This window comes from Bubalus kerabau, chromosome 1 (genome assembly GCF_029407905.1).
Source record: "Bubalus kerabau isolate K-KA32 ecotype Philippines breed swamp buffalo chromosome 1, PCC_UOA_SB_1v2, whole genome shotgun sequence".
Taxonomy (NCBI): Eukaryota; Metazoa; Chordata; class Mammalia; order Artiodactyla; family Bovidae; genus Bubalus; species Bubalus kerabau.
In genome coordinates, this window is record NC_073624.1 from 11,685,444 (window position 1) to 11,709,672 (window position 24,229).

At 55.2% G+C, this 24,229-nt stretch overlaps 1 protein-coding gene across 2 annotated transcripts in view; it reads left to right on the plus strand.

The window, feature by feature from the left end:
• DCP1B (decapping mRNA 1B) overlaps window positions 1-14,611 on the plus strand; it is a 44,197-nt gene extending 29,586 nt beyond the window's left edge. Inside the window, exons 5-9 of one of the 2 annotated variants that reach the window (XM_055567670.1) lie at window positions 948-1,083; window positions 7,507-7,635; window positions 9,176-9,946; window positions 11,762-12,010; window positions 14,406-14,611. In XM_055567670.1, the coding sequence (XP_055423645.1) occupies window positions 948-1,083; window positions 7,507-7,635; window positions 9,176-9,946; window positions 11,762-12,010; window positions 14,406-14,486 (1,366 nt within the window). In that variant the 3' untranslated portion in view covers window positions 14,487-14,611. The remainder of the gene's footprint in view (window positions 1-947; window positions 1,084-7,506; window positions 7,636-9,175; window positions 9,947-11,761; window positions 12,011-14,405) is intronic. The other variant, XM_055567679.1, reaches the window with a different exon arrangement.
• The last annotated feature ends 9,618 nt before the right edge of the window (window positions 14,612-24,229 follow it).

Consider the following 24,229-nt stretch of genomic DNA (forward strand, 5'->3'; position numbering starts at 1 on the left):
TGTGTTCAAACTGGTATTTACCACCATAACAGCTAGTTCCTAGAACATTCCTGTGATTGTAAACTGTGGCGGATAATAATAGCAGGGCTTCATATAGATTAAAAGGCACCATGTCCCCCAGCCAGGAGGCCATGTGAAGACACTCAGGTTCTGTGGTGATTCTTCAGCAGCTGGGGCAGGACCTGCTTGGTGTCGAGCAATTAGCCAAGCACGATGCATGTGGACTCCCCACCCATCCTCAAAGCTGAGCCTCAGCGAACCCACAGCTTTCTTTCCCCGCAAACTTCATGGCAGCAGTGGGGAAGCATGAGCCATGGTCAGAGCCCTCCCACGGGAGGGAGACGCGCGCCCCTGCCAGCGGGGACGTGGCCTGGCCTCCCCTCTGCAAGGTGTTCAGGAGGACAGAGGCGCGTCCCAGGGCTGTGTTTTCACACCCCCTCTTCTGCGGTGGGACCTTCGCTGTGCTTCTAAACTATCCGGGACACGGGGGCTGGGCTCAGCTGTGCTTCGACTCCCAGGCACTTTGGAAGAAGGGGGAGACTGGATCTGCCATGTTGGGAACCTAGTCTCCAGGTTGAGAACCCTGAATTGGGTTTTTCAGCAGTTCAGGGGTCCCTCCTAATGCTCACAATGAGGAGTCACAGACTTTTTCTGAGAAGGACCCAATAGTGAATACTTTCGGGGCCACCTGGCCTCCGTCCCAGCCCCTCAACCCTGCCCGGGCTGGGTGACAGCTGCCATGGGACACCAGGCAGGGTGGAAGCCATGCCCCTCCAGATGCAGTCCTGTGGTCAGTGAACTTGGGACCTTGACTCCCATGTTTCTCCCATCAGTTCCAGTGATCTTTTTTCTAACACGATTGTAACAAGATAAAAACAACTGGGTGAGGACTCGCTGGCTGTGTTGAGCTGTCTTTTCTGGTATGGATCTCGTCTTTGTTTTTCTAGCCTCACTCAGTATGAACAGCTGAAAGCCCACCACGGAACGGGAGCCAGGGCCTCGCCCGTGAGCCTCGGCTCAGGAGAGGGCAAGGAGGCCGACATCTTGCGGATGCTGACCAAGGCCAAAGACGAGTACACGAAGGTGAGTCCCGTCCCCACTGTGACGCACTCAGATTCCAGGTGGGGACCTGCCCGTTAAGGCAGACTTGGTCCCCTTCCTTCCGCCAAACAGAAGCCTATGAGTAATACCATCTTTGTTGACTTTTAGTAGACTGAAGACTGTTTGCTTTTAAGTGGATTAAAACGCAGCCCCAGGGGCTTCCCTGGTGGCTCCATGGTAAAGAATCCACCTGCCAATGCAAGAGATGCAGGTTCGATCCCTGGGTCGAGAAGATCCCCTGGAAGAGGAAATGGAGCCCTCTCTAGTGTTCTTGTCTGGAGAATCCCACGGTGGGCTATGGTCTATAGGATCACAAAGAGTTGAACGTGACTTAGCAACTGAGAAACAACAATAAAACACATCATGTGTGTAGTGTCCATCACCCAGCTGAGAGATCAGTAACAGAAGATGCTCGTCCTCCTGCCATCACCAGCCAGGTAGTGTCCAGAAGCACCTGCACAGCCACACTGTCCTTGCTCCATACCCTTCTCGCCTCTCACTGCCCAGCGTGTGACACCTGGGCCCCTCCGGGGCACCCACCATGTGACCAGGGCGACCCAGCCTCGCCGCCCCTGGGGGAGCCCCCTCCTCCTCTACTCATCCATCAGCAGGGGACATCTTTGAAGGCTCAGTTCATGTGTTCTCGGTCCCTCGTGTGGCTTCTGACCCACCCACCGGGGGTACCTGCCCTGAGAGCCCCCAGGTGGGGCAAGTCTGCTCGCGTCTGAGTCACCCACTCTTCCAATACACAGAGCGTGGGCCTCAGAAGCGGCCTGGGCCTGGGTATGGGAAGGTGGGCATGGAAACACTGCCCTTCCTCGGGAGTCTTGCTATGAGAGCATGGATCTCCAGTGACCACAAGTCTTCAGGAGGACAGAGTGCTGGATGTCGGGCACATACCAGGAGAACAGCACGGCTCTGACTGAGTCTTACACCAACTGACCGCTGAGGCCTCTGCAACTCCAAACCTCTTAAATGTGTGATAATCCCAGAAAGTGAGAGAGGAAATACTTGGAGCTGGAGGAAGATGATATTGATAAAGCGAAGCCTGGCAACAATACAAATGCCTTTTTACATGAAGTTAATAGAGTACTTTGAAGAACTTGTTTTGGACAATATTTTATGTTTTCTCCCTGAAGAAGCAAATGCCTATCAATCTGCTGTGAAGTAGCAGCACCGTGACCTTGAGCTTCTTCCTCCATTAGACTTAGTTGGAGGGCAGGTGAGCTTGGGGCAGTGGCCGGGCCGGGGGGGTCAAGGGCTGTGGGGCTACATGCCGAGTCTTTAGAAGTGGCCTGTTTTGAAGAACATGTGTGCACACGTATTACTGAACCACTTTTATGAACACCTAAAGCTAATACGATTTTGCAGGTCAACTATACTGCAATAAGAAAAATAAAATAATCGGTGGGCTATTCTGTATTTAAGACTGTTTTGTGGTTTAAGGCAAGAAGGAAGATTTGTCCTCTGGATATACCTCTGACTTAGCTATGAAATTAAAGAAGTATTGTCTTTTGATGTTCAGTGAGAAGATTTAGTGGAGAAAGGGAGATCAGTGGAGAAGTAACTCCAGAAAGAATGAAGAGAGCCAAAGCAGAAACAGCATCCAATTGTGGATGTGACTGGTGATGGAACCAAGGTCCGATGCTGTAAAGAGCAATATTGCACAGGAACCTGGAATGTTAGGTCCATAAATCAAGGCAAATTGAAAGTGGTCAAACAGGAGATGGCAAGAGTGAACGTCGACATTTTAGGAATCAGCAAACTAAAATGGACCGGAATGGGTGAATTTAACTCAGATGACCATTATATCTACTACTGTGGGCAGGAATCCCTTAGAAGAAATGGAGTGGCCATCATGGTCAACAAAAGAGTCCAAAATGCAGTACTTGAATGCAATCTCAAAAACAATAGAATGATCTCTGTTCGTTTCCAAGGCAAGCCATTCAAGGTCACAGCAACCCAAGTCTATGCCCCGACCAGTAATACTGAAGAAGCTGAAGTTGAACAATTCTATGAAGACCTACAAGACCTTCTAGAACTAACACCCCAAAAAGATGTCCTTTTCATTATAGGGGACTGGAATGCAAAAGCAGAAAGTCAAGAGATACCTGGAGTAACAGGCAAATCTGGCCTTGGAGCACAAAACGAAGCAGATCAAAGGCTAACAGAGTTTTGCCAAGAGAACGCATTAGTCATAGCAAACACCATCTTTCAACAACACAAAAGAAGACTCTACACATGGACATCACTAGATCGTCAATACTGAAATCAAATTGATTATATTCTTTGCAGCCAAAGATGGAGAGGCTCTATACAGTCAGCAAAAACAAGACCGGGAGCTGAATGTGGCTCAGATCATGAACTCCTTATTGCCAAATTCAGATATAAATTGAAGAAAGTAGGGAAGTCCACTAGACCATTCAGGTATGACCTAAATCAAATCCCTTACAATTATACAGTGGAAGAGACAAATAGATTCAAGAGATTAGATCTGATAGACAGTGTGCCTAAAGAACTATGGACGGAGGTTCGTGACATTGTACGAGAGGCAGTGATCAAGACCCAAGAAAAAGAAATACAAAAAGGCAAAATGGTTGTCTGAGGAGGTCTTACAAATAGCTGAGAAAAGAAGAGACGCTAAAGGCAAAGGAGAAAAGGAAAGATGTACCCATTTGAATGCAGAGTTCCAAAGAATAGCAAGGAGAGATAAGAAAGCCTTCTTCAGTGATCAATGCAAAGAAATAGAGGAAAATAGTAGAATGGGAAAGACTACAGATGTCTTCAATAAAATTAGAGGTACCAAGGGAACATTTCATGCAAAGATAGACACAATAAAGGACAGAAATGGTATAGACCTAAGAGAAGCAAAAGATATTAAGAAGAGGTGGCAAAAATATACAGAAGAACTATACAAAAAAGATCTTCATGACCCAGATAATCACAATGGTGTGATCACTCACCTAGAGCCAGACATCCTGGAGTGCAAAGTGAAGTGGGCCTTAGGAAGCATCACTACGAACCAAGCTAGTGGAGGTGATGGAAGTCCAGTTGAGCTATTTCAAATCCTAAAAGATGATACTGTGAAAGTGCTACACTCAATATGCCAGCAAATTTGGAAAACTCAGCAGTGGTCACAGGACTGGGAAAGGTCAGTTTTCATTCCAATCCCAAAGAAACGGAATGCCAAAAAATGTTCAAACCACCGCACAACTGCACTCATCTCACGCACTAGTAAAGTAATGCTCAAAATTCTCCAAGCCAGGCTTCAGAATACGTGAACCGTGAATGTCCAGATGTTCAAGCTGGATTTAGAAAAGACAGAGGAACCAGAAATCAAGTTGCCAGCATCCGCTGGATCATCAAAAAAGCAAGAAAGTTCCAGGAAAACATCTGCTTTATTGACTATGCCAAAGCCTTTGACTGCGGGGATCACAGCAAACTGTGGAAAATTCTTAAAGGGATGGGAACACCAGACCACCTGACCTGCCTCCTGAGAGATCTATATGCAGGTCAAGAAGCAACAGTTAGAACTGGACATAGAATAACAGACTGGTTCCAAATTGGGAAAGGAGTATGTCAAGGCTGTATATTGTCACCCTGCTTATTTAACTTATATGCAGAGTACATCATGTGAAATGCTGGGCTGGATGAAGCACAAGCTGGAATCAAAGATTGCTGGGAGAAATATCAATAACCTCAGATATGTAGATGACACAACCCTTATGGCAGAAAGTGAAGAAGAACTAAAGAGACTCTTGATGAAAGTGAAAGAGGAGAGTGAAAAAGTTGGCTTAAAACTCAACATTCAGAAAACTAAGATCACGGCATCCAGTCCCATCACTTCATGGCAAATAGATGGGGAAACAATGCAAATAGTGAGAGACTTTATTTTTCTGGGCTCCAAAAGTTACTGCAGATAGTGGCTGCAGCCATGAAATTAAAAGATGCTTGCTCCTTGGAAGAAAAGCTATGACCAACCTAGACAGCATATTAAAAAGCAGAGATATTACTTTGCCAACAAAGGTCCGTCTAGTCAAAGCTATGGTTTTTCCAGTAGTCATGTATGGATATGAGAGTTGTACTCTAAAGAAAGCTGAGTGCCAAAGAATGGATGCTTTTGAACTGTGATGTTGGAGAAGACTCTTGAGATTCTCTTGGACTGCAAGGAGATCCAACCAGTCCATCCTAAAGGAAATCAGTCCTGAATATTCATTGTAAGGACTGATGCTGAAGCTGAAACTCCAGTACTCTGGCCACCTGATGCGCAGAACTGACTCATTGGAAAAGACCCTGATGCTTGGAAAGATGAAAGTCAGGAGGAGAAGGGGATGACAGAAGATGAAATGGTTGGATGGCATCACCAACTTTATGGACATGAATTTGAGTAAGCTCCGGGAGTTGGTGATGGACAGGGAAGCCTGGCGTGCTACAGACCGTGGGGTTGGAAAGAGTCAGATACTACTGAGCAACTGAACTGAACTGAGAAAATTTAAAAGTAGAAGAAAGAAAATGAAATTACCCATAACCCTACCACCCAACAATGTCTGCCTTTAGCACTTCAAGTATATTTTCCCCCAGGCTTCCCTGCCTCATGGATACTTGTGTCTGTGTGATAAACAGGCTCATGTGATGTAGCTATTAAAGCCTCGGTTTCTCTGCAAAGAATCCGTTATACACTTTTGCCAATTCTGTGTGTTTTTCCAAGTAGGAAAGGGCATAGAAGCTTTGGGTAGGGAGAGTCATAGAAGCTTCAACCTCTGGATAATGAGCTGCAAGCCGTGAAGTCAGTCTTGTTCTGAGCACTTTTTACATGAAAGTGAAGCTTCATTGGTAGATGGCCTGTGGTGGTGACTCAGGAAGCAGCTGCTGGCCGCTTCCCCTGGGGGGTGCTGTCCACGGCCCACCTCAGCATGTACAGAGTAAAGCAGTTGGCAACCCAGGGACCCTGAGTGCAGACAGGAGCACTCGCAGAAGTGAGCCGAGCTCCACCGTCTTCGGCACAGCCAGCAGGCTGTCAAGCCTTTTCACGACAGCATTCTATCAGTGACTCTATCGGGGACCACACTCTGGTCTCATGTTGCTGATCCACATCTCGGAAGCCAGGCCAGTGGTCCTGTGGCCATAACTCACCTGAGAATTAGAAATAACTTTTTATGACTCAGAAAGTGTGCCATTTAATAATACTAGTGCCAAATATGCAAATGGCGGACGGAATTCTTGGCTGAAAAAAGTCCTTTGCGCAGTGACTTTCCAAACCTAAGCAAGCACAGTGGTGATCAGCCCCAGCCCCGACATCCTCGGATAGAAAGTGCAGCCAACAGCCGTGAAGCTTATGGAAACGCTCAGGATCCAGGGTGGGGGGCTGTTGGGGGTTGGGGGGGAGGTTGTATTCATGGCCACTCCACACTGGGGACAAAGAAGTGTGTCCTGGCCCAAGGGCACAAGTGTGCCATTGAAATGAATGACGCCACAAAGCCCACCTTGCAGAAGACCGCGCTTTACAGTTTTATTTGCTGTTTCAGCAAGGGAGACGCAGACAACGCTGCCGTACCCTCCTGGCTATGAATCCCAGTGTGTGAGCAATTGCACGGTTGATTAGATTAATGGGCGGTGATGACTCGGGATCTGAAATGACGAGGCTTGTCTCTCATCTCTTTCTCTGTGAAATTCTAATTTGTAGTGAGCGGTTCAGAACACTCAGATTCGAATTATTCTGTTTATGCAAAAATCACTCATTAAATAAGGATGATGTTAGTAATTTTTAAAATCAGTGGTTTGAGTCAGCTTTACCCGTTGGTTTATAGACCAAAGAGGGTCAGTCGCTCTGAGGATGCAGCTCTCCAGTCTTAAGTCAGCTGCCAGCTGGGCTCGGAGCCCTCCCCTGACCCAGACGAGGCACCCGGGGAGCCTTTGTACTGCTGATTACCGTGGGAGAGCCAGAGACTTTGTTAAAGCTGCTGCTTCTCAGGCAGACCCGCAGACTGTCACACCTCCAGGCGTCTCGGGGACTCTGGATCCTGCAGGCCGATGGAGCACTGCTGAATTGTGCCACTGAGACACACTCAATGAATTTGGTTTAGACTCAAACACAGCTTGGGCTTCCCAGGTAGCACTAGTGGTAGAGGACCCACCTACCAATGCAGGAGATGTAAGAGACCTCGGGTTCGATCCCTGGGTCAGGAAGATCCCCTGGAATAGTAAATGGCTACCCACTCCAGTATTCTTGCCTGGAAAATTCCATGAACAGAGGAGCCCGGCAGGCTACCATCCGTGGTGTCGCCAAGAGCCAGATACAGCTTAGCAACTGAGCACACAGATACGATAAAGAGCATGAAGGTGCGTTCTTCTTAAGAGATTAAAGTTTCTTTTACACCAAAAATAAGGTTCTTTTTTCCATTTCAGTGTAAAACCTGCTCTGAGCCCAAACAGATCAGCAGCTCATCCGCTATCCACGACAACCCCAACCTCATCAAGCCGATTCCAGTGAAACCCAGTGGGAGCCGGCAGCAGCGGGGCCCTCGGCCCAGCCAGGTGCATGGTCCTTGCTCTCCACCCGGTCCCGGTGATTCCTGAGGGACTTTGGCCCTGAGGCTGGTCAGGGGGGAGGGGGTGGAGGGCTGTGCTGTGGAGGTGCCCTAGAGTTGATCCAGGAAAGAGAGATTTCAAAGTGGAGGTTTTGTCATTATGTATAATTTGCTCTTCCTACAAAGGATTACCGTTTTGACATGTGGCATTTCCCTTACTCTGTGAACTTGACTCCTTAGAGGTTAATGTGTTCCAAAAAGACAGCAGCCTAATACCACGTTGGAGCCGACGAGACTATTACCCGTTGGGCCATATCCTTCTGAGGTCGGCCACTGACAATAGATGCAGCCCTCCCCTTGGTGCCCAGTCTGGGGCCATGTGCCCTGTGTGGGTGGGACTCCTGGTCTAAGGACTGGTGTCAAGTCCCCCTTTAGACCCCATGACCCATCACTGTATTTGCCTCTAAGATACAAACATGAAACATGACATCAGTTTTTGTATGAGTATATATATTTTTCAGAATACCCCAGCATCAGCAAAAGGGCTAATCTGTAAGTTCCATCACTGAGTGTGGGTATAACCAGTACCTATGGTTATTCCTCATCAAAAAAAATTTTTATAAGGGAATTGTTGGTTTAAATCAACTTTAAAGATGAACATGGAGCCGAAAGACATAAAGACTGGCTCATGCAAGTCTTGCATTGAATTTTTTTAAAAAAAAGTCTTTTCTAATTATCTTTTAGTTTTTATTATAAGTTTGCTTTTCGTGGAAATTGTTTATGAGAGAAACTGGAATATGTGTCTTTAGGGTACACGCGTGTTCTCCTAGCCCAACCGCAGGGAGCAGCAGCCGCAAGAGGCACCAGGGCACAGGCAGGGAGGAAGAAGGCCTGTCGCCAGCCACGGGGGCATTTACGCCTCTGACGGGCTGTTAGAGCTACTGCTGTGTATTCGGATCAAGTTAGAGAGAGTGATGACTTACAACTCTCCAGCCCTTAATTTCTATCATTCTGTGGAAAACTATCAGGAATTCTGAAACCCTTGTGTTTCTGTGTTTGCTCAGTGTCTCGAGGTACTTTGCAGGGGGAGGTATACTTCCTGTTGAGGAGACGGTCCTCCATCTGTCAGTGTCTGTGATTTTGCACACGGTCGTCCCCAGGCCCAGCAAGCATCTCCTGACTGCTCATCAGTCAGCGGATAGTGAGGGACTTCCACGGTGGTCCAGCCTTTAGGGCTCCGGGCTTCCGATTGCAAGGGGCCCAAGTTCCATCCCTGGTTAGGGAACTGGATCCCACATGTGGCTCGGCCCCCCCCAAAAAAAATTCAACAAATACTGAAATATGACAGCTGTCTTGGGATGGGAGGGAGAAGCCTGTGACAAAATTTGATGTTAGAAAGGCAGTCCCAGATGTGTACAGTTTATGATCATTAGGCTTTTCTATCCTCTAATCAACCCCTTGTAAATAAAAGCCATTGGGTGGGTAAGTTAGGTTTCATTCCCCCCATCGCACATGGACATGCTGTCAGACGTGTGTGTTTGTTCCAGACCTCAGACCCAGAACCCCAGCACCTGTCTTTGATGGCGCTCTTCGGGAAGCAGGACAAAGCCCCGTGTCAGGAGGCCACAGGGCCTCCCCAGACCCTCTCCCTGCAGAAGCAGCAGCCAGAGAAGCTCCCAGTGCGGCAGGGGGTCGTCCGATCTCTATCCTATGAGGAGCCCCGGAGACCCTCGCCCCCTGTCGACAAGCAGCTCTGCCCTGCCATTCAAAAGCTCATGGTCAGGAGCGTGGACCTACAGCCGCTGGCAGAGCTGCCTGAGAGCCGGCCCTGCACAGATGCCCTCAGGGCGGCCTGCGCTGGGCCCGCCCAGACAGGGTCTCCCCGCAGCCGCGCACTCGCAGCTCCTGGGACTCAGAAACTCTTCCAGGTGCAGAGCATACCCGGGGCTGAGAACAGGTGTGAGCCCGGGACGCCAGCACCTGCCAGCTCGGCCACCACCCCCGTGTCCCTGGCCCAGCCCACCCATCTCAGCAGTGCCCTCCCGCCCCAGATTCCAGGGCCCCGGGCCCTCCCCAGACCAGCACCCCCCGGCCCCGGCCCCGGCCATCAGCCAGTGACTGGGCCGGGCGAGGTCTCCCCACGGGAGCTGCTGCGGAGGCTCCAGGCGGTACAGCAGGAACAGCAGCTGCCAGCGCCCGGCCGCCCAGCTCTGGCGGCCAAGTTCCCCACCGCCACCCCGAACACCCGAGCGCGGAACCCCCTGGAGCCCTGGAGGGACTCGCCCCCCAGCACTGAGCAACCAGCTCACCTCCTCCAGGTAAGTGTCCTCCTGCCAGGGAGCATTGGACGGGGTCCATGCAGAACACTGCGTCCACCTCCACCTCCTGCCAGGAAGGGGTCTGCTCTCTGCGCAGCGGTCTGGGAGCCCTCCTTTCAAACATGCTTCATTCCTAGAGAGAAGACTTCTTGTTTCCACATGTGACATGGATACGAGAAAACCCCAGGTCGTTGTGGTTGGAAACTTAGGGTCTGAAATTGTTCCAGGATGTCAGACCTCTGGTCCCACTGGTTATGTCGCCCACAGTAAACTGTTGTATATTCACGATGCAGTGCGTGCTCTCAGGCACTGGCTGCGGGCCAGGCCCCTCTGCACACGCTTGGTGGAGGTGAGCCGGGCGCCCTGTCCCTGTGGGTGCCGCAGCCCGTGGGCTCTTGAGGTCAGTGGAAAAGCGGGTCACCAACCCTGGAAGGCACAGCCTCCCGCCCATCTCTGCAGGGATAGCTTACTGAGGGTCAGGAGAGGGCAGAAGCTGCCCCCGCCCCAACGACATGCACACCGACTGCGAGAAAGGAAACGTCATTCTTAGAAGTGCTCCGTCCTCCGGGGACGCTGGTTCTCTGTGGTCACTAATAACTCGGGACGGTGACAAAACTGAAAGCTTGTCCGTTTCTTCACTGCCCACGCGCAGGCAGCATCTGGAGATCTGAGGGACTTTTTTCCATTTGGGTTGGTACAGATTCATTGACAGTGCCTCAGGGTTCAAGTTTGGAAAGTTCTTCCTATGTATTATGTGTCCTCGTTGGTCCTTCTGTCCTGTTTGGGCAAGCGGCTTACAGCGGGGCCCCAGAATCGTTCACTTTTAGGAACCAGGGCCACAGGCGTGGAGCACAGTCTTTATGTTTGTCAGATTGTGGGTCAAAGTGCTCATGCGGGCCGTTGATGGAAATCTCACCTCTGAGCACCTGCCGTCCTGAGACAGTGGCTGCTCCCCACCTGCATCCTCGCCCCAGCGCGACCTGCCCCCCTTCTCTGCTTGTCCCCGAGGATTCAGACCGGGCACTAGGAAGTTGGAGTTAATGGTTGGCGGTCACCCTCACGGGCACATCCCCCTTCCCTGCTCACAGGCCACAGAGCCGGTGCTCTACGAGCTGTCCATGGAGGCACCTCTGCTTCAAATGACGACTGGGGACAGTTACACAAACCACCCGCCCCCTCTGCCTGCTTTCTGCCCAGGACGGTGCCTAGAGGGTGACTGAGGTCACAGCAGCTCCCGAGGGGCCAGGAGACACTATTGAAAACTTGGTTTTAGATCTGGTAGGCAAGAAAGGCAGACTGACCTGCCCAGACAGACAGGTCACTTGCAGGGCCTGCAGGAATAGTCCCCAGGGCGCTGTCCCCCCGGGCTCGAGTGCAGAGAATCAGGAGGTGGGAGGTGAGGATGTGACTCTGTGACCCTGCCTGTCCTGCCCACGCCAGGCGAGGAACGGGGCGTCTCCCTCGCAGCGGGAAGATGGGCCTCAGCAGGCAGGGGCATGGACGGCGAGCCCCAAGGGAAAGGCCAGGTCCTAGATGCGGTCAAGTGGTAACCGGAAGTGGGGAAGTGAGGTGCTACTCAGAGGACGAGCCTTCCTGCTGAGGGGCCAGTGGGTATGAGAGCAGACGCCAGGCCGATGGCACCGGGGTGGGGTGGGGGCCGTGCAGGCGCAGGCGCAGCCGGCCTCCTGTGGGCTGCCCTGACGCTGGAGCTGTGGGCGGTTAGCCTTGGAGCCTGCCATGTCCCCCTCACTGTCCTCGCCCTCCACATGCGCCAGCCGCCCGCACCTGCCCACCTGCCTCCATGTCCCCGGCCAGGTCCTCTCGCCCCAGCGCATCCTGGCCTCCGCAACCCCGCCTCCACTCATGTCGCCCCTGGTGTTCGCGCAGCCCAGCTGGGCCCCGCCGCAAGAGAGGAGCCGTGCGCCCTTGCCCCCAGGAAACCAGGACCCCGCTGCCACCCCCGCTGGCCTCCTCCTGCCCCTGCGGACGCCTGAGCCCCCGGGGACCCCCGGCAGCGCCCTGAGCAAGCTGCAGCTCCAGGAGGCCCTGCTGCACCTCATCCAGGTATGCGGGCACTGCCTCCTCCTCAGCCTCACCCGAGACCGTTAGGGCACCCTGCCCACTTCCTGCCCCTTAGACCCTTGGGGTGCCCTGCCCACTTCCTGCTCCCCAAGAACCAGAGGGTGATGCAGCAGCTCAGCGCTTCCAGGCAGATGAGTCCGCTCCTCAGGGTGCTGTCCTTGGAGGAGGGACTCAGTCCAGGGCAGGAAAGGAAGAGGCAGGCACCAATCCCGCAGCCACTGGGAGGGTCCTTGGCCTGGGGGCGTTGGGAGCCAGCAGGAGTTGGAGAGAGGCTGTCCTGAGCCCCGGGGAGGGGGCAGCGGGGACCGGAGGAGTGGCTGTGGCAACCCAGGTGTGTTTTACAGAGATCTTAAAGCCTGCGGTGAGGATGGGGTGGGATGACCTCCTGTGCTCGCTCGTCCCTGTGAAATAACGAGAACAAGGACATTAGCACAGAGCTGTGCCAGGCTGGGTTTCCAAGACCAGGAGACCGAGGCCAAGGGACAGGCCTGAGGGCACCCACCAGCGAAGAGCAGAGCGGGGGCTGCAGCCTCACTGTCCAGCGCCTCTGCCCACCCCACGGGCCCGCCACGAGGCAGCTGGGCGGCCCAGACAGAGCACAGCCCAGGACTCGGGGCAGGCCCTGAAAAGAGCAGGTGTTTGTCAGCAGACCCAGACAGCTCAGCTCTCGTGTTCGGGGTCTTTTGGGTAAATGGTCTCTTTGGGTAAAAGCATTTTCGTGTTATTTTGCTTGAGTGTCAGGTGACCTTGAGAGAGTGGCCAGCACTTTTGTGCTCTGTGCTGCTGCTGCTGCTGCTAAGTTGCTTCAGTCGTGTCCGACTCTGTGCGACCCCATAGACGGCAGCCCACCAGGCTTCCCCGTCCCTGGGATTCTCCAGGCAAGAACACTGGAGTGGGTTGCCATTGCCTTCTCCGATGCATAAAAGTGAAAAGTGAAAGTGAAGTCGCTCAGTCATGTCCAACTCTAGCGACCCCATGGACTGCAGCCCACCAGGCTCCTCCGTCCCTGGGATTCTCCAGGCAAGAATACTGGAGTGGGGTGCCATTGCCTTCTCCGTCTGTGCTCTATAGTCCGGCTCAAAAGCTGGAAGTCTCCTCTAGTCAGGCTGTTTAGTTTGAAGGTAACACATTTTAGAGAGGAGGGGAAGGGGTCAGGAAGCAAGTGTGCATGAAGGCGGAGCAGACAGGAGTTGCCCGCACCTCCCTGATTCCCAGGAAGGGGAGCCCCCTCCTTTTCCAGAGGCTGGTCGTTGTAAGTTCATGAAGACTTGGGGATGACATCTATACACTTCTGTGAGCAATAGACAAAAACCCCTTAAATGTGAATTGACAGGCACTTACTCCATCTAATAACCCTGTCCACAGTTCTGTGCAGGGGCAGAGACACTGCGGGGCTGCAGCGGCCCCTCCCCCGGGCCTCGCTAGTTAGATTTCACACATCCGTCACCTGCACTGGCCACTCCCCCGTGAGCCCCTGGGAGTGAGCAGGCGTGTGAGCCATGGGTGGATCACCAGAGTGCCATGGAGCTGGGCAGAAGGGAGTCTCCAGCTTTAGAAACAGAAAACCTCCATGGGTCCCTCGGCCCCTGGAGCAGCAGCAGAGCCCCCGGTCTCATTGCTGCCCACCAGCCAGGACCAGAGCCCTCCTCAGCTAACGGGGCCAGGGCAGGGCTCTGGCTCTGGCTTCACCAAGCACGTTGCCATGAAGTCTTAACTTTGGCCCACAGCAAAGGCCAGCCTCTGCGGTGGCTCAGTAGTAAAGAACCTGCCTGCCAATGCAGGAGACCCAGGTTTGATCCCTGGGTCAGGAAGATCCCAAGGAGAAGAAAGTGGCAAACCCACTCCAGTATTCTTGCCTGGAAAATCCCATGGACAGAGGAGCCTGGTGGGCTACAGCCCATGAGGTCGTAAAGAGTCTAAACAGCAATAACCACCGCTTGTGGGTGACTTGGGGGACCTTTCAGAGCCACCAGTGATCTCGCAGCCAGGCGGGCAGGATCGAGTGGGTCCTGTCCTCCCCGAGCAGCCTCCAGAGGCCTGGTGTCTCTGCAGGCAGCAGACTGACCAGGCCTCTCTGGAGCCGGCCTCACTCCATGCATCCCCAAGGCTGGTGCCCCGAGCTGCAGGCCACGAGCACCTGCTGCTTCTCCAGCTGACCGCTGAGGACCCATACCTGACCCATACCCCCCCCCCCACCTCCACGGCCTGGCCTGCAGCCCCCCTGTTCACACAGGTGCTTAGAGACCAGGCACTGTGAGCACACAGGTGGGGAGGAACAGCTTAGGATCCGGGTGCTGGCCCAGCCCCAAGACAGACTAAGCCTCTGCTTCCTGCAGCCGAGTCTCACCCCCTCAGGGCTTCTGATTCTGTTTTCCAGAACGACGACAACTTCTTAAATATCATCTACGAGGCTTATCTCTTCAGCTTGACACAAGCGGCCGTGAAGAAGACTCTGTGAAAGCAAGACATTTCAAAACCCATGTCCGAAGCCCTCCAGTCCAAGGCTCTTTCTTGTCAAATGTTTCCCTAAATGTTTCTGCCTTTTTAAAAAGAAAAAGAATGTATAATATGAAATAAAATGTTTCAGACTTTTTCAGTCACGCATCTTTTTTCACTCCACCCTTCAGGGCACCGGGTGCCAAGGATTGCGCGCGTGGGAAAAGCCCTTTGCTCACATCACATCACAGCAAATGCCGCGCTTCAGCGGTGTTTGCTTCTTACCCATCCTCAGCCATTTCTGAAGAGTATTCTCCCCGTGGAAAGGGCCCTTCCCTTCCGGGAACGTGGTTGCTTTTTCATCAGCTGCTGCAGTTATTTCGGGACCTCAGAGAACATGCCAACCGCCAGGTGGCAGTGTAGGCCCACAATCACCGACGCGCCCCACCGGCCTCGCCAGTAACAAGGGGAGCGATTTTCCAGACAAAGTCAACCTGTTTGTCAGCATCCACTGGCACCGATCGCTGAGCCCTTGATGGGAAATGCTTGCTGAAAGTATTCACCGCTGGTTTCTATGGGGCTTGTCCCAGGACTCCACACACATCCCAGGCTTCCAGCAACACAGTATCTTTCCAGCCCCTTCACCAGAAGCTGGCCTCTGCTCCCAGGGCAACATTTTGTAATCTTCAGCAAATAGAGCTGAGAAGAAGGTCACAGATCTTGAAGCCAGTTCTCAGCCTCTGCAGGGAAGCCATGGCTCAGACGGGTTTGTGTTCACAGAGCCAAGGGGCTTGCCCCCGGAAGGAGGCAGGAGGGCTTTCTCCAGGTTGACCTAGTCCCTGCCGAGCATCGGAGATGAAGTGAGCTTTGCATTTCTACAGCCCTGTTCTCGGACCATAAAAAGATCTCCAGATGCCCACACGGGAGCCAGGCCTCACTCTCCTTTTAGGGTCAGAAAAGAGGCGGGGGAAGTAGGTTTCCTCACAGCTTCTGCCGCCTGGACATGGACCAGGAGTGCAGGCCTGGGGCAGGTGTGTGGCCAGGCTGGGTCTGAGGGCGCCTCCTCACCCGCCACCCAGGGAGGGAGCTAAAGTTGCCGGGCCCCTCAAGTGCAGCGAGTCCAGGGACCTGCTGTCACCCCCGAGTCAGGGAGGGACAGGTCCTTCTGTGTCTCCAACACTCACAACGTCTGACGCGACAACAGACCCGTGACACTTGAAGCTCATCGCTGCCTGTGCAGAATCTCTGTGTTCTTACGGGGCAGGAGGGCAGGGGGAGACACGCGGACCTGCTGCCCCCGCACCGGGAACTACTCCCCTCGGCCCCACAACCCCCCATACTCAACCTGGAGCAAAATCAATCTTCTCCCCAACTGCAGTCCGACCTCTAAAACAAGCCTGCATATCCTTGATCAGTGTTCAGAGTCGCTCCTCCAGCTGGGGGAAATGAAAGCCATCGAAAAATTTCCCAATATACTTGTGGCAGCAAATGGCTGATTTCTGAAATACGCATTTTTTTTACTTGATTTGGATAAATAAAATAGAAAGCCCAGTCAGAGCACCAACAGTGCAGACAGCTGGGAGGACGCTCCCCCCACCCCCTCGCAGTGTGGTTGGAAGGACGCCCCCGCCCGGCATGGTCCGACCGTCACCACAGGCTTCACTGGGCCTTTCTAGGTCAGCACCGCGGTGATCGGGTTTGAAAACGAATTCTCCATTCTTTCCTGGAATGAATCGCTTTGGAAGTGACAGGCCCAGTTTGTTCAGAACAAACACGGAGCCCCCTTCAAAGGGCTCTCGGAGGCGGGGGAGCTGAGTCCCTCTGTGTCTGGGGGGCAGGGGCTGCTTTGTCCAAAGGCCTTTCCCTGGAGGGTTCAGGAGGTGGACTTCAGGGCCACCTACACATAACCCCACTTTGCTTTTTCCCACCTCACCCCAATTCCGAGACCATTGCAGACAGCCCGCCTCCACGTCGTCGGCTCCCGACAGCCCCTTGAGGCTGACAGAATCCCACAGGAGGAAGGTAAGATGGATCCCCGGGCTCTGGACTTTAACCCTGGAGACGGGACCCAGGTCAGTTCTGCCTGGTGTAGGGACAGAACACAGGGCCTTGGTCAGACAGCCTTGCCCCCAAGTCCTGGAAGAGGGGCCCCGTCTCAGACGCTGCTTTTTCATTTATAAAGCGAAAGCTGTTCACACCTCTCAGGTCCTCACAGGGATTAAATAGGAGTGACTCAGGGAACTCCACCTCAGGCCATGAAGGCTGGAAGCACGGGCTCCATCCCGTCAGATGGAGGGCTCAGCTGGGACTCCCATGACCTCGCCTACCACCCCGAGGGGCACCCCTGTGCCCTCTTCTCCCCTACTCCTCTATGGATGGTGGGAGATAGCTCCCCTCACCCTTTCTCTTCAGAGGAGAAGCCCTGACCTTCAAGGCACAGCAACCCCATCCCCATGACCTAGCTGCTGCTGCCGCCACCCTACCCTCATTGCAAGGCCGGAAGAAAAGGAACGAGGCCGGAAGAAAAAGAAAGTGTCACTCAGTCGTGTCCGACTCTTTGTGACCCCACGAACTGTAGCCCTCCAGGCTCCTCTGTCCATGGGATTCTCCATTCAAGATTACTGGAGTGGGTTGCCATTCCCTTCTCCAGGGGATCTTCCCAAACCAGGGATCGAACCTGGGTCTCCTGCATTGCAGGCAGATTCTTTACCATCCGAGCCACCAGGGAAGCCCTCATTGTGAGGCTGGAGGAGGAGATGCTGAAGGGATATTCTGTCCTGGACGGTCTTTGCAGAGACTGCGCTCTGCTCTTCCCCGCTCATCAGCATCCTCAGGAACATCCCGAGCCTGGCCCTGCGACGCCCACCCACTGGGCCGCCTCTGCACGACCCCCCAGCGCCGGCACAGACTCCGGGCCAGGGGCCACATCCCTGGTACTGGGTGACCGCCTCTCCCTCAGACACTGGTCACAGCCCGCAGGTCCTGTCCCAGGACAGGCAGGAGGACATGCTTCCTGCACAGGAAGATCAGCCGCAGGCCAGCCCAGCCAGAGGACACGTCGGCCCACACCATGAAGGCTGGTGTCCCTGGTGCGTAGCCCCCAGGGCAGGTGCTGTCACATCAGGTTCGGGCCTCTGAATAGCAGTGTGCAGGTGGTCTGGCCGGATGTCACCCAGAGGCAGGCGAGAGGGGGAGCCCAGAACTGACCCGTGGAGCCCCCGGGGTGGGGTGGGGGGCACAGCGTCACCTCTACAACCCAGCTGCTCACTCACCCGCAGAGCAGCCGCCTGCCTTTCCACCTGCCTGCTCTGTTCAGAGGGCTTCCTAAGTGTCTCAGTGGTTAAAAGATCTGATGCCTGCCAATGCAGGAGACCTGAGTTCAATCCCTGGTCTGGGAAGAGCCCCCGGAAAAGGAAATGGCAACCCACTCCAGTATTCTTGCCTGGAAAATCCCATGGACAGAGGAGCCGGGCGGGCTACAGCTCATGGGGTCACAAAGAGTTGGACACGACTGAGCGACTGAGCATGCACATGCACACACTCCATGCAGACCTGTGCCACCCCCTCCTTTTCAGAGAAGCCGGGTGCGTCTCCCGCCTTGGTGCACAGAGCCGTCTCTGAGGTCTCGTGTTGTCGGCAGCCAGCAGGCTCAGCAGCTCTGCGTCATGGAGTCGCCTGGCTACACAGGGGGGTGGGTCCCCAGCATTTGCTGAGTGCCTGGTTTTCTGGTTTCCGATGCTCAGCACCCTCTCTTATAATTGTAGGCAGGGTGGGGTGAGAGAGGTGGTTACAAACACTCGGTATATTTACCTCAAGCGTGAGTATCCAGATAGATTTTCACCAAACTGAGTTATGAGTAATGCCTCCCAACAGAGCCTTGCGAAAAGCACACAAATAAAAACTGTGCAGACTGTGGTCCTAAAACTCCGGGTGTGGGGCGGTGGGGAGGAGGCTGAAAGCCACGCACGGCCGACCGGCCCCCTGGTGGCAGCTCGAGCGCCACGCAACCAGCCCCCTGTGGGAGTTAACTGGGGCACTGTGGGAGGGAGGAGAGAATGTTCTGCATGGTGAGAGGGGTGGGAGCCAGCAGTTGTGAGCCAGAGGCTGCAGCAGCCACGTGGGGCAAGTCAAGGTGGGCTTCCCCGAGGTTGGCAGGCGCTGGATGGACATGTGAGGGGGTGGCGGGACCTCTCAGATCTGAAAGATGAGGTCCCAGCTAGCTGAGCCCGCACGCAACCCTGGAAGACATAGCCTGACGCCTGGGTGGGGGTGACGTTCTGAGGACCGGGGCGCCGCCCAGCAGCCAGGTGACCAGGCTCCATGTGTCCTGTGACAACGAGCCCGGGAGTTCCAGGAGATCTCTCCTCCCAGCCCCTGTATCCTCCCTTAACCGGTAGCCCCGGAAATGCCATCCCTGTGTCTCTGCCGCAGGGACAGTGAAGTCATCACTGGAGCAGAGCAGTGTTTCCTGAGCAGGCCCCCACCTCCTTGGACAGAGGGGCTATATCTCCGTGCGTTTCCTGGACAGACCCCTGGCAAGCATGGCCCCTGCCCACCCGGGGTCCCCAGGGTCCTCCTGAGGGAGGAGCAACCACTTTGAAGTGGCCCCGCCAGTAGGCACCAGGTTTAATCGGTAGAAATGGGGCAGCAAAGGGCCTTGGACCACCCCCCACCTCTCTCCACTGCCCAGGCCCGGATGCCATCGGGGCCCTGCCCGACGTGAGTGCCCAGAGCTGGGCGGCAGAGGACAGAGCAGGGCCTGGGAGACCCACTTCTCGGGGGCACTGGGCTGTCAACCATCTACAGACCTCACCCTGCTCTGGACATCCGCATCCCCAGTGAGAAACTGCGGGGGTGGGCTTGGTAACAGAAGGTAAGCAACGCCCAGGAGCGCTCTCTGCTGTTCCTGGCCCAGCGATCCAAAGTCCAGGTGCTGCTGTGGCCACTTGGTGCACGAGTTTGGGTTCAGAACTCACGGGTCCTGGGGGACTACCCTCCCCCCTCCCCCCAGGAGCAGAGTGATCATGTCCACAGCACAACGACAGGTTTAGCCCCCAGACTTTGGGGAGCGGGAGTGTGCGGCAGACAGATGTCCTTTCCGAGCTGAGGCCAAGGGTCCCAGACCTCAGTCCTCTCTGTTGTCCACCTGTGTCCATCAGCAGGGGGACCGCGTGAACCAGGCTGCTTTGAGCCCAAGCAGTCTGGTCACCGTCCAGACAGAGGCCAGATGTGGGCATCCTAGGCTCATTGGACGGGTGGTCTCTGCCCACATCGCCGTGTACACACGCCGGTCACCCAGGAGGCTCGGGGCTGCGGGTGAGCAGCTCCTCAGGTCAGGAGGCTGAGTCCAGGCCTGACTCTGTGGTTCGTTTGCTCATTTCTGGGTGGACCTGACCCAGGCCCCCAGTCACAGCATCCCCGTCAGCGAGGGTTTGAACCAAACGTGGCCTCGTCTAGCCCCGCCCGCCTGCCCCCCGTGTCCTCCGAGGGCCTTCCTTTCTGGTTAAGATGTAAGTTCAGGAAAGGTCAGCCCCAAGCTGACCAGGGTGCCAGATATGACACGGCCCCCACCGCCTCTGCCTCTGCCCCTGGACAGGGGTCTTTGAAGGACACTCGGAGACCAGTGGCTTTGCTGCTGGTGTTACCTCTGAAGGGTCACTGGGCAGGTCATGGGCCTTTCCGGGCCGCCCTCAAGAAGTGGCCAGGTCATGTGTGGACCAGGCCAGCCACGCGGCCCTGCCTGCTTCTCCCAAAGGCCCTGAAGCTTTGCTGGAGGCCACTTTGCAACCCTGGCCAGAGGCCGGATGGGAAAGAAGAGAGAGGACCTTGTGAAGATAAAGATACAGTCTTGATTTTGCTGCTAGGGACACAGCCCCAGGAGGAGTCGCGACCTTGTCTGGGACACCACCTCGTGCTCTGGGGACCTCCTCTGCCACCCCTCCCCCAGCCCCACGCTCTCCCCGCACCCAAGGGCACGGGCATTAGTCAACCTTCAGAAGTCAGTGTTTATTTATAAAGCTGCTACTGCTGCTTCCAGCATCTGAGAGCATTTTGCAGGCATTAATTAAGGAAGGTTCCCGAAAGCCCAAGAGGGAAGGGAGGAGGGGCCTGGGGTCGACAGGGACCAGTTCCCCAGCTGGGGGCGCTCCCTGTGTTTCCCTGTAGCTTCTCAGTCTCCTCAGGACATGCATGTGTGTACACACATGCACACACATGCACGCACATGTAGACGCATGCACGTGCACACACATGCATGCACACACGCCACAAAGATGCCCATCATGTTTGCGTGCACGCCCATCAGCCCATTGGCACCCTTCCTAACTGCCCATCCTATCCCTGGTGGAATCTCCTGAGCCTCCCTGAGCAGTGACCCCTGTGGTCTGACCCCACTGCCCAGGGGGGCGCCCCACAGTCACCCCACACCTCTTCCAAAACCCACTCTGGAAGCCCCTTTCAGCTCCAGTCCCCTCCGTCGTGGTGGGGAAGTTTTCCTTGAGGCCAGAGGGTTGGGAGTGGAACCCCAGGACTAGAAGGGGGTTCAGAACCCAGCAGCCGCTGGAGTGGCCCCTGGGGTGCATGGCAAAGCGCCCCAGGATTAACAGCAGGGATGGATTGTCTGGGGTCTGGAGGCCAGAAGTCAGGCGGAGAAGCCAGCAGCTCTGGCTCCTTCTGAGGGACAACTGGTCCACATCTCTACTCACCTCTGGTGGCTTTCGGCCATCTATGGGTGTTGGATGCAGATGGGAGGGGGGCTTCTCAGGGCTCAGAGCCACCACCTGGGCTCTGCTTCCCCCTCACGCAGTGTTACCCTTCCCCATGCCTCTGCCCCAGAGTCCCCTCCAGAAGGACATCCGTCGTGGAGGATGAGGGCCCATGCTGCTCCACGAACTCCAAGTGAGGTCACATCTGCAGGTCCCGGGGGTTAGGACCTTGGCTTACAAATCTGGATGGGGGGCACCATTCAACCCTCACCGCTGTGTTTCTCTCCTGAATTTCACACAAATGGGTCACATAGCCCATGGTCCTGGTGGCCTTCTCCACCTCCCGTGCTCCACTCCACACCGGCTTCTTGTCTGAGAGGTTGGTTTCGAGGACCTCTGAACTGCTAGACCTGGGGCGGACCTTCGAGGGCGTCCAGGCAGCACTGCTGTGAGCACTTCTGTGCATGGCTCCCGGTGCAGGTCCGAGCTTGTTCCTAAGAGCGGAGGGGTTGCTGGGAAGCAGCCCCCGCCCAGATAGGCTGCAGATGGTGTCCCGTGACTCCTCACCCCAACAGCAGCCCCTCCAGTTCTAACCCATCCCTTCTGATGTGGCGCGTGGTGTCTGGTGGTCTAGCTTGTGTTTCCCAGGTAACTCCACATGTGGAGCGCAGTTCTGCATGCGTGGTCCTGGCCGCGCACACGTGGTCTTGGGGCCACGCTCCAGCACTTTCTTGCCCTCTTTTCAGTGTGGGTTTGTCCCCATCCTATTCACGTCCCCGTGGAGTCTTTTGCTGGAGAGAGAGACACCTTCTCAGTCTATTGCCTTTCGATCTTCTATTGGTGCATTTTGACACAATTATAAATGCTCTTAATCTTAAAGAAGCCCAAGTCATTAAATTTTCTCTTACAATTTAGTGCTTTTTGTGTTTTAAGAAATCCTTGCCAAGCCCAGGGTGTGTATTTTTATATTTACGTCAGTACGATCATGTTACAAATCCTTTCTTCCCACGAGAACTGTTTACACTTTTCATCCTTCGCCGTCTGCACATGGAATCTGCCGTTTCCAGTCAGCTGTTTGTCCCCACAGCCCCTCACCCTGCGCGCTCCCTGCGGTCACTCCTGTGTTGCACTGGACTGTGCTGCTGGGGGTGGGAGCGCCCGGACCAGGGAACCTCTGTCCTCACTCTGGGCGGCTGCTCCGAACTTGGTCCCCAGGCTGACCCATCCTTCCCTCTGTGGAGGGCAGCACAGCTAAGGGGGTGCTCCAGGTGCTGGGACCGCCAGGCAGAGACCTGGACCCGCAGGCCTGGGATGCAGCCTAGGGACCTGCATTTCCGGCAGGCTCCCTGCAGGGCTCTGATCTGCAGCCAGATTTCTTCTACTCCAGGAGCATTGATTGGGCACTTGCTGTATATCTGTACTGATTTAGTGCTGGGAATAGTGAACAAAGCAAACAGGCTTCCTCTGAGAGGAAAAGATGAATAACTGATGGGAGAGATGAGAGTGATGTCCAGACGGCCACACTCCCCTTGGGTTAGAAGTTTCTTGTGCGTCTGCCTCCTTGGCAGCCTGTGGGCTTCCCCCTCCCCGAGAGAGCCCTGCTATTCTTGTGGCTCCAAGCTCCCAGCCCCCACAGAGCCAGTGTATGGCAGTAGGGTTTGCTGGGTCCTGACAAGAAGAGAAAATGAGAAATGGACAGGGACAGGGGGAGCAGGGGTAACAGATGGGGAAAGTGAGGAGGGTCCCGGATGACTCACAGACAAAGTTGCATGGGATGTGGCTTCTCCAGGGGACCAGGCGTGCATGCGCGGTAAGTTGCTTAGTCGTGTCCGACTCTGCAACCCCATGGACTGCAGCCCACCAGGTCCATGGGATTCTCCAGGCAAGAATACTGGAGTGGGTTGCCATGCCCTCCTCCAGGGGATCTTCTAGACCCAGGTATTGACCCTGTGTCTCGTATGTCTCCTGCATTGGCAGGCAGGTTCTTTACCACTGTGCCACCTGGGAAGCCCCCAGGGAACCCCGAGGCCCCATGAAAGGAGAGATCAAGGCAGTGAGCCGGAAGAACAGAGAGCACGGGACCCAGAGGCCAGTGGTCACGGTCGAGTGAGCCTGCAAACACCTGGCTGCAGAGGCCCTGGGCGCCCCCCTCTCGCTGCCCTCTGCCTCCTGCCCCCGCACTCTCCCCCTCCCGCTCAGGGGAAATGAGGACACGGCTTAGGCTAAGAGGGATGAGCCTCTAGCTGCACTTCCCAAAATTGCCGAGAGGCTCCCCCGGCACCAATAGCTGCCCGTGCTCGCTCACGTGTGGCTCCCACACAGCTGCTGACGCTCAGGGTGGGCAGAGGAGCTGCACAGCTGCCCCCGCCCCAGGCCTCCCCCCTACCCACCCGGGATATGCCACGGCACCCTCCCCATCGAGGGCGACTGGCCTGCCGAACGGCCGCGGTGTGAGGACAGTGACAGGACGGGAAGGGCCAGGGTGGCTGCAGGACCCCGTGGTGAGGGGGCTCTGCAGAGCTCGGGCAGGGAGCGGGGATGAACCATACACAGTCCTCCAGGCCTGGGCCTCATCCTCTGGGGGGGTGGAACTGAGAGCCCCAGAAACAAGGGGTGTTACTCTCCCTTCCCACTAGAACCTCTGCCACTCTTTCTCCATGTAGAATCAGGAATCCCTTCCTAGGAAGCACCCAAGGGCATCATGGACTGAAACTCCAGTCCCCTGTACCCTAGGCAAGACCTGGGACACCCCGCTGGAGGGCACTGGCCAGTGAAGTCTCCTCCTCCTTCCTTCCTGGAGCACAGGGTCTCCTCCTCAAGGAGCAGGCACGCCAGCTCCCCTGAAGGCATCCTAGGCTGGAGGGTTGCCCATCAGTCAATGCACAGGAGGAGAACTTACGAGTGAATAGTAACGGAGGCCGTTTCTCAGAGCCAGCTCCCTCACTAAGAACTTGAGCAGAACCTCATCCACGCTCAGGCGCGCGGCAGGCACGCTGTCCGAGCAACACCTGGCCTCTTGGTCTTCCTTGGTACCAACGCCAGCCCCAGGTGAGACCCTGGG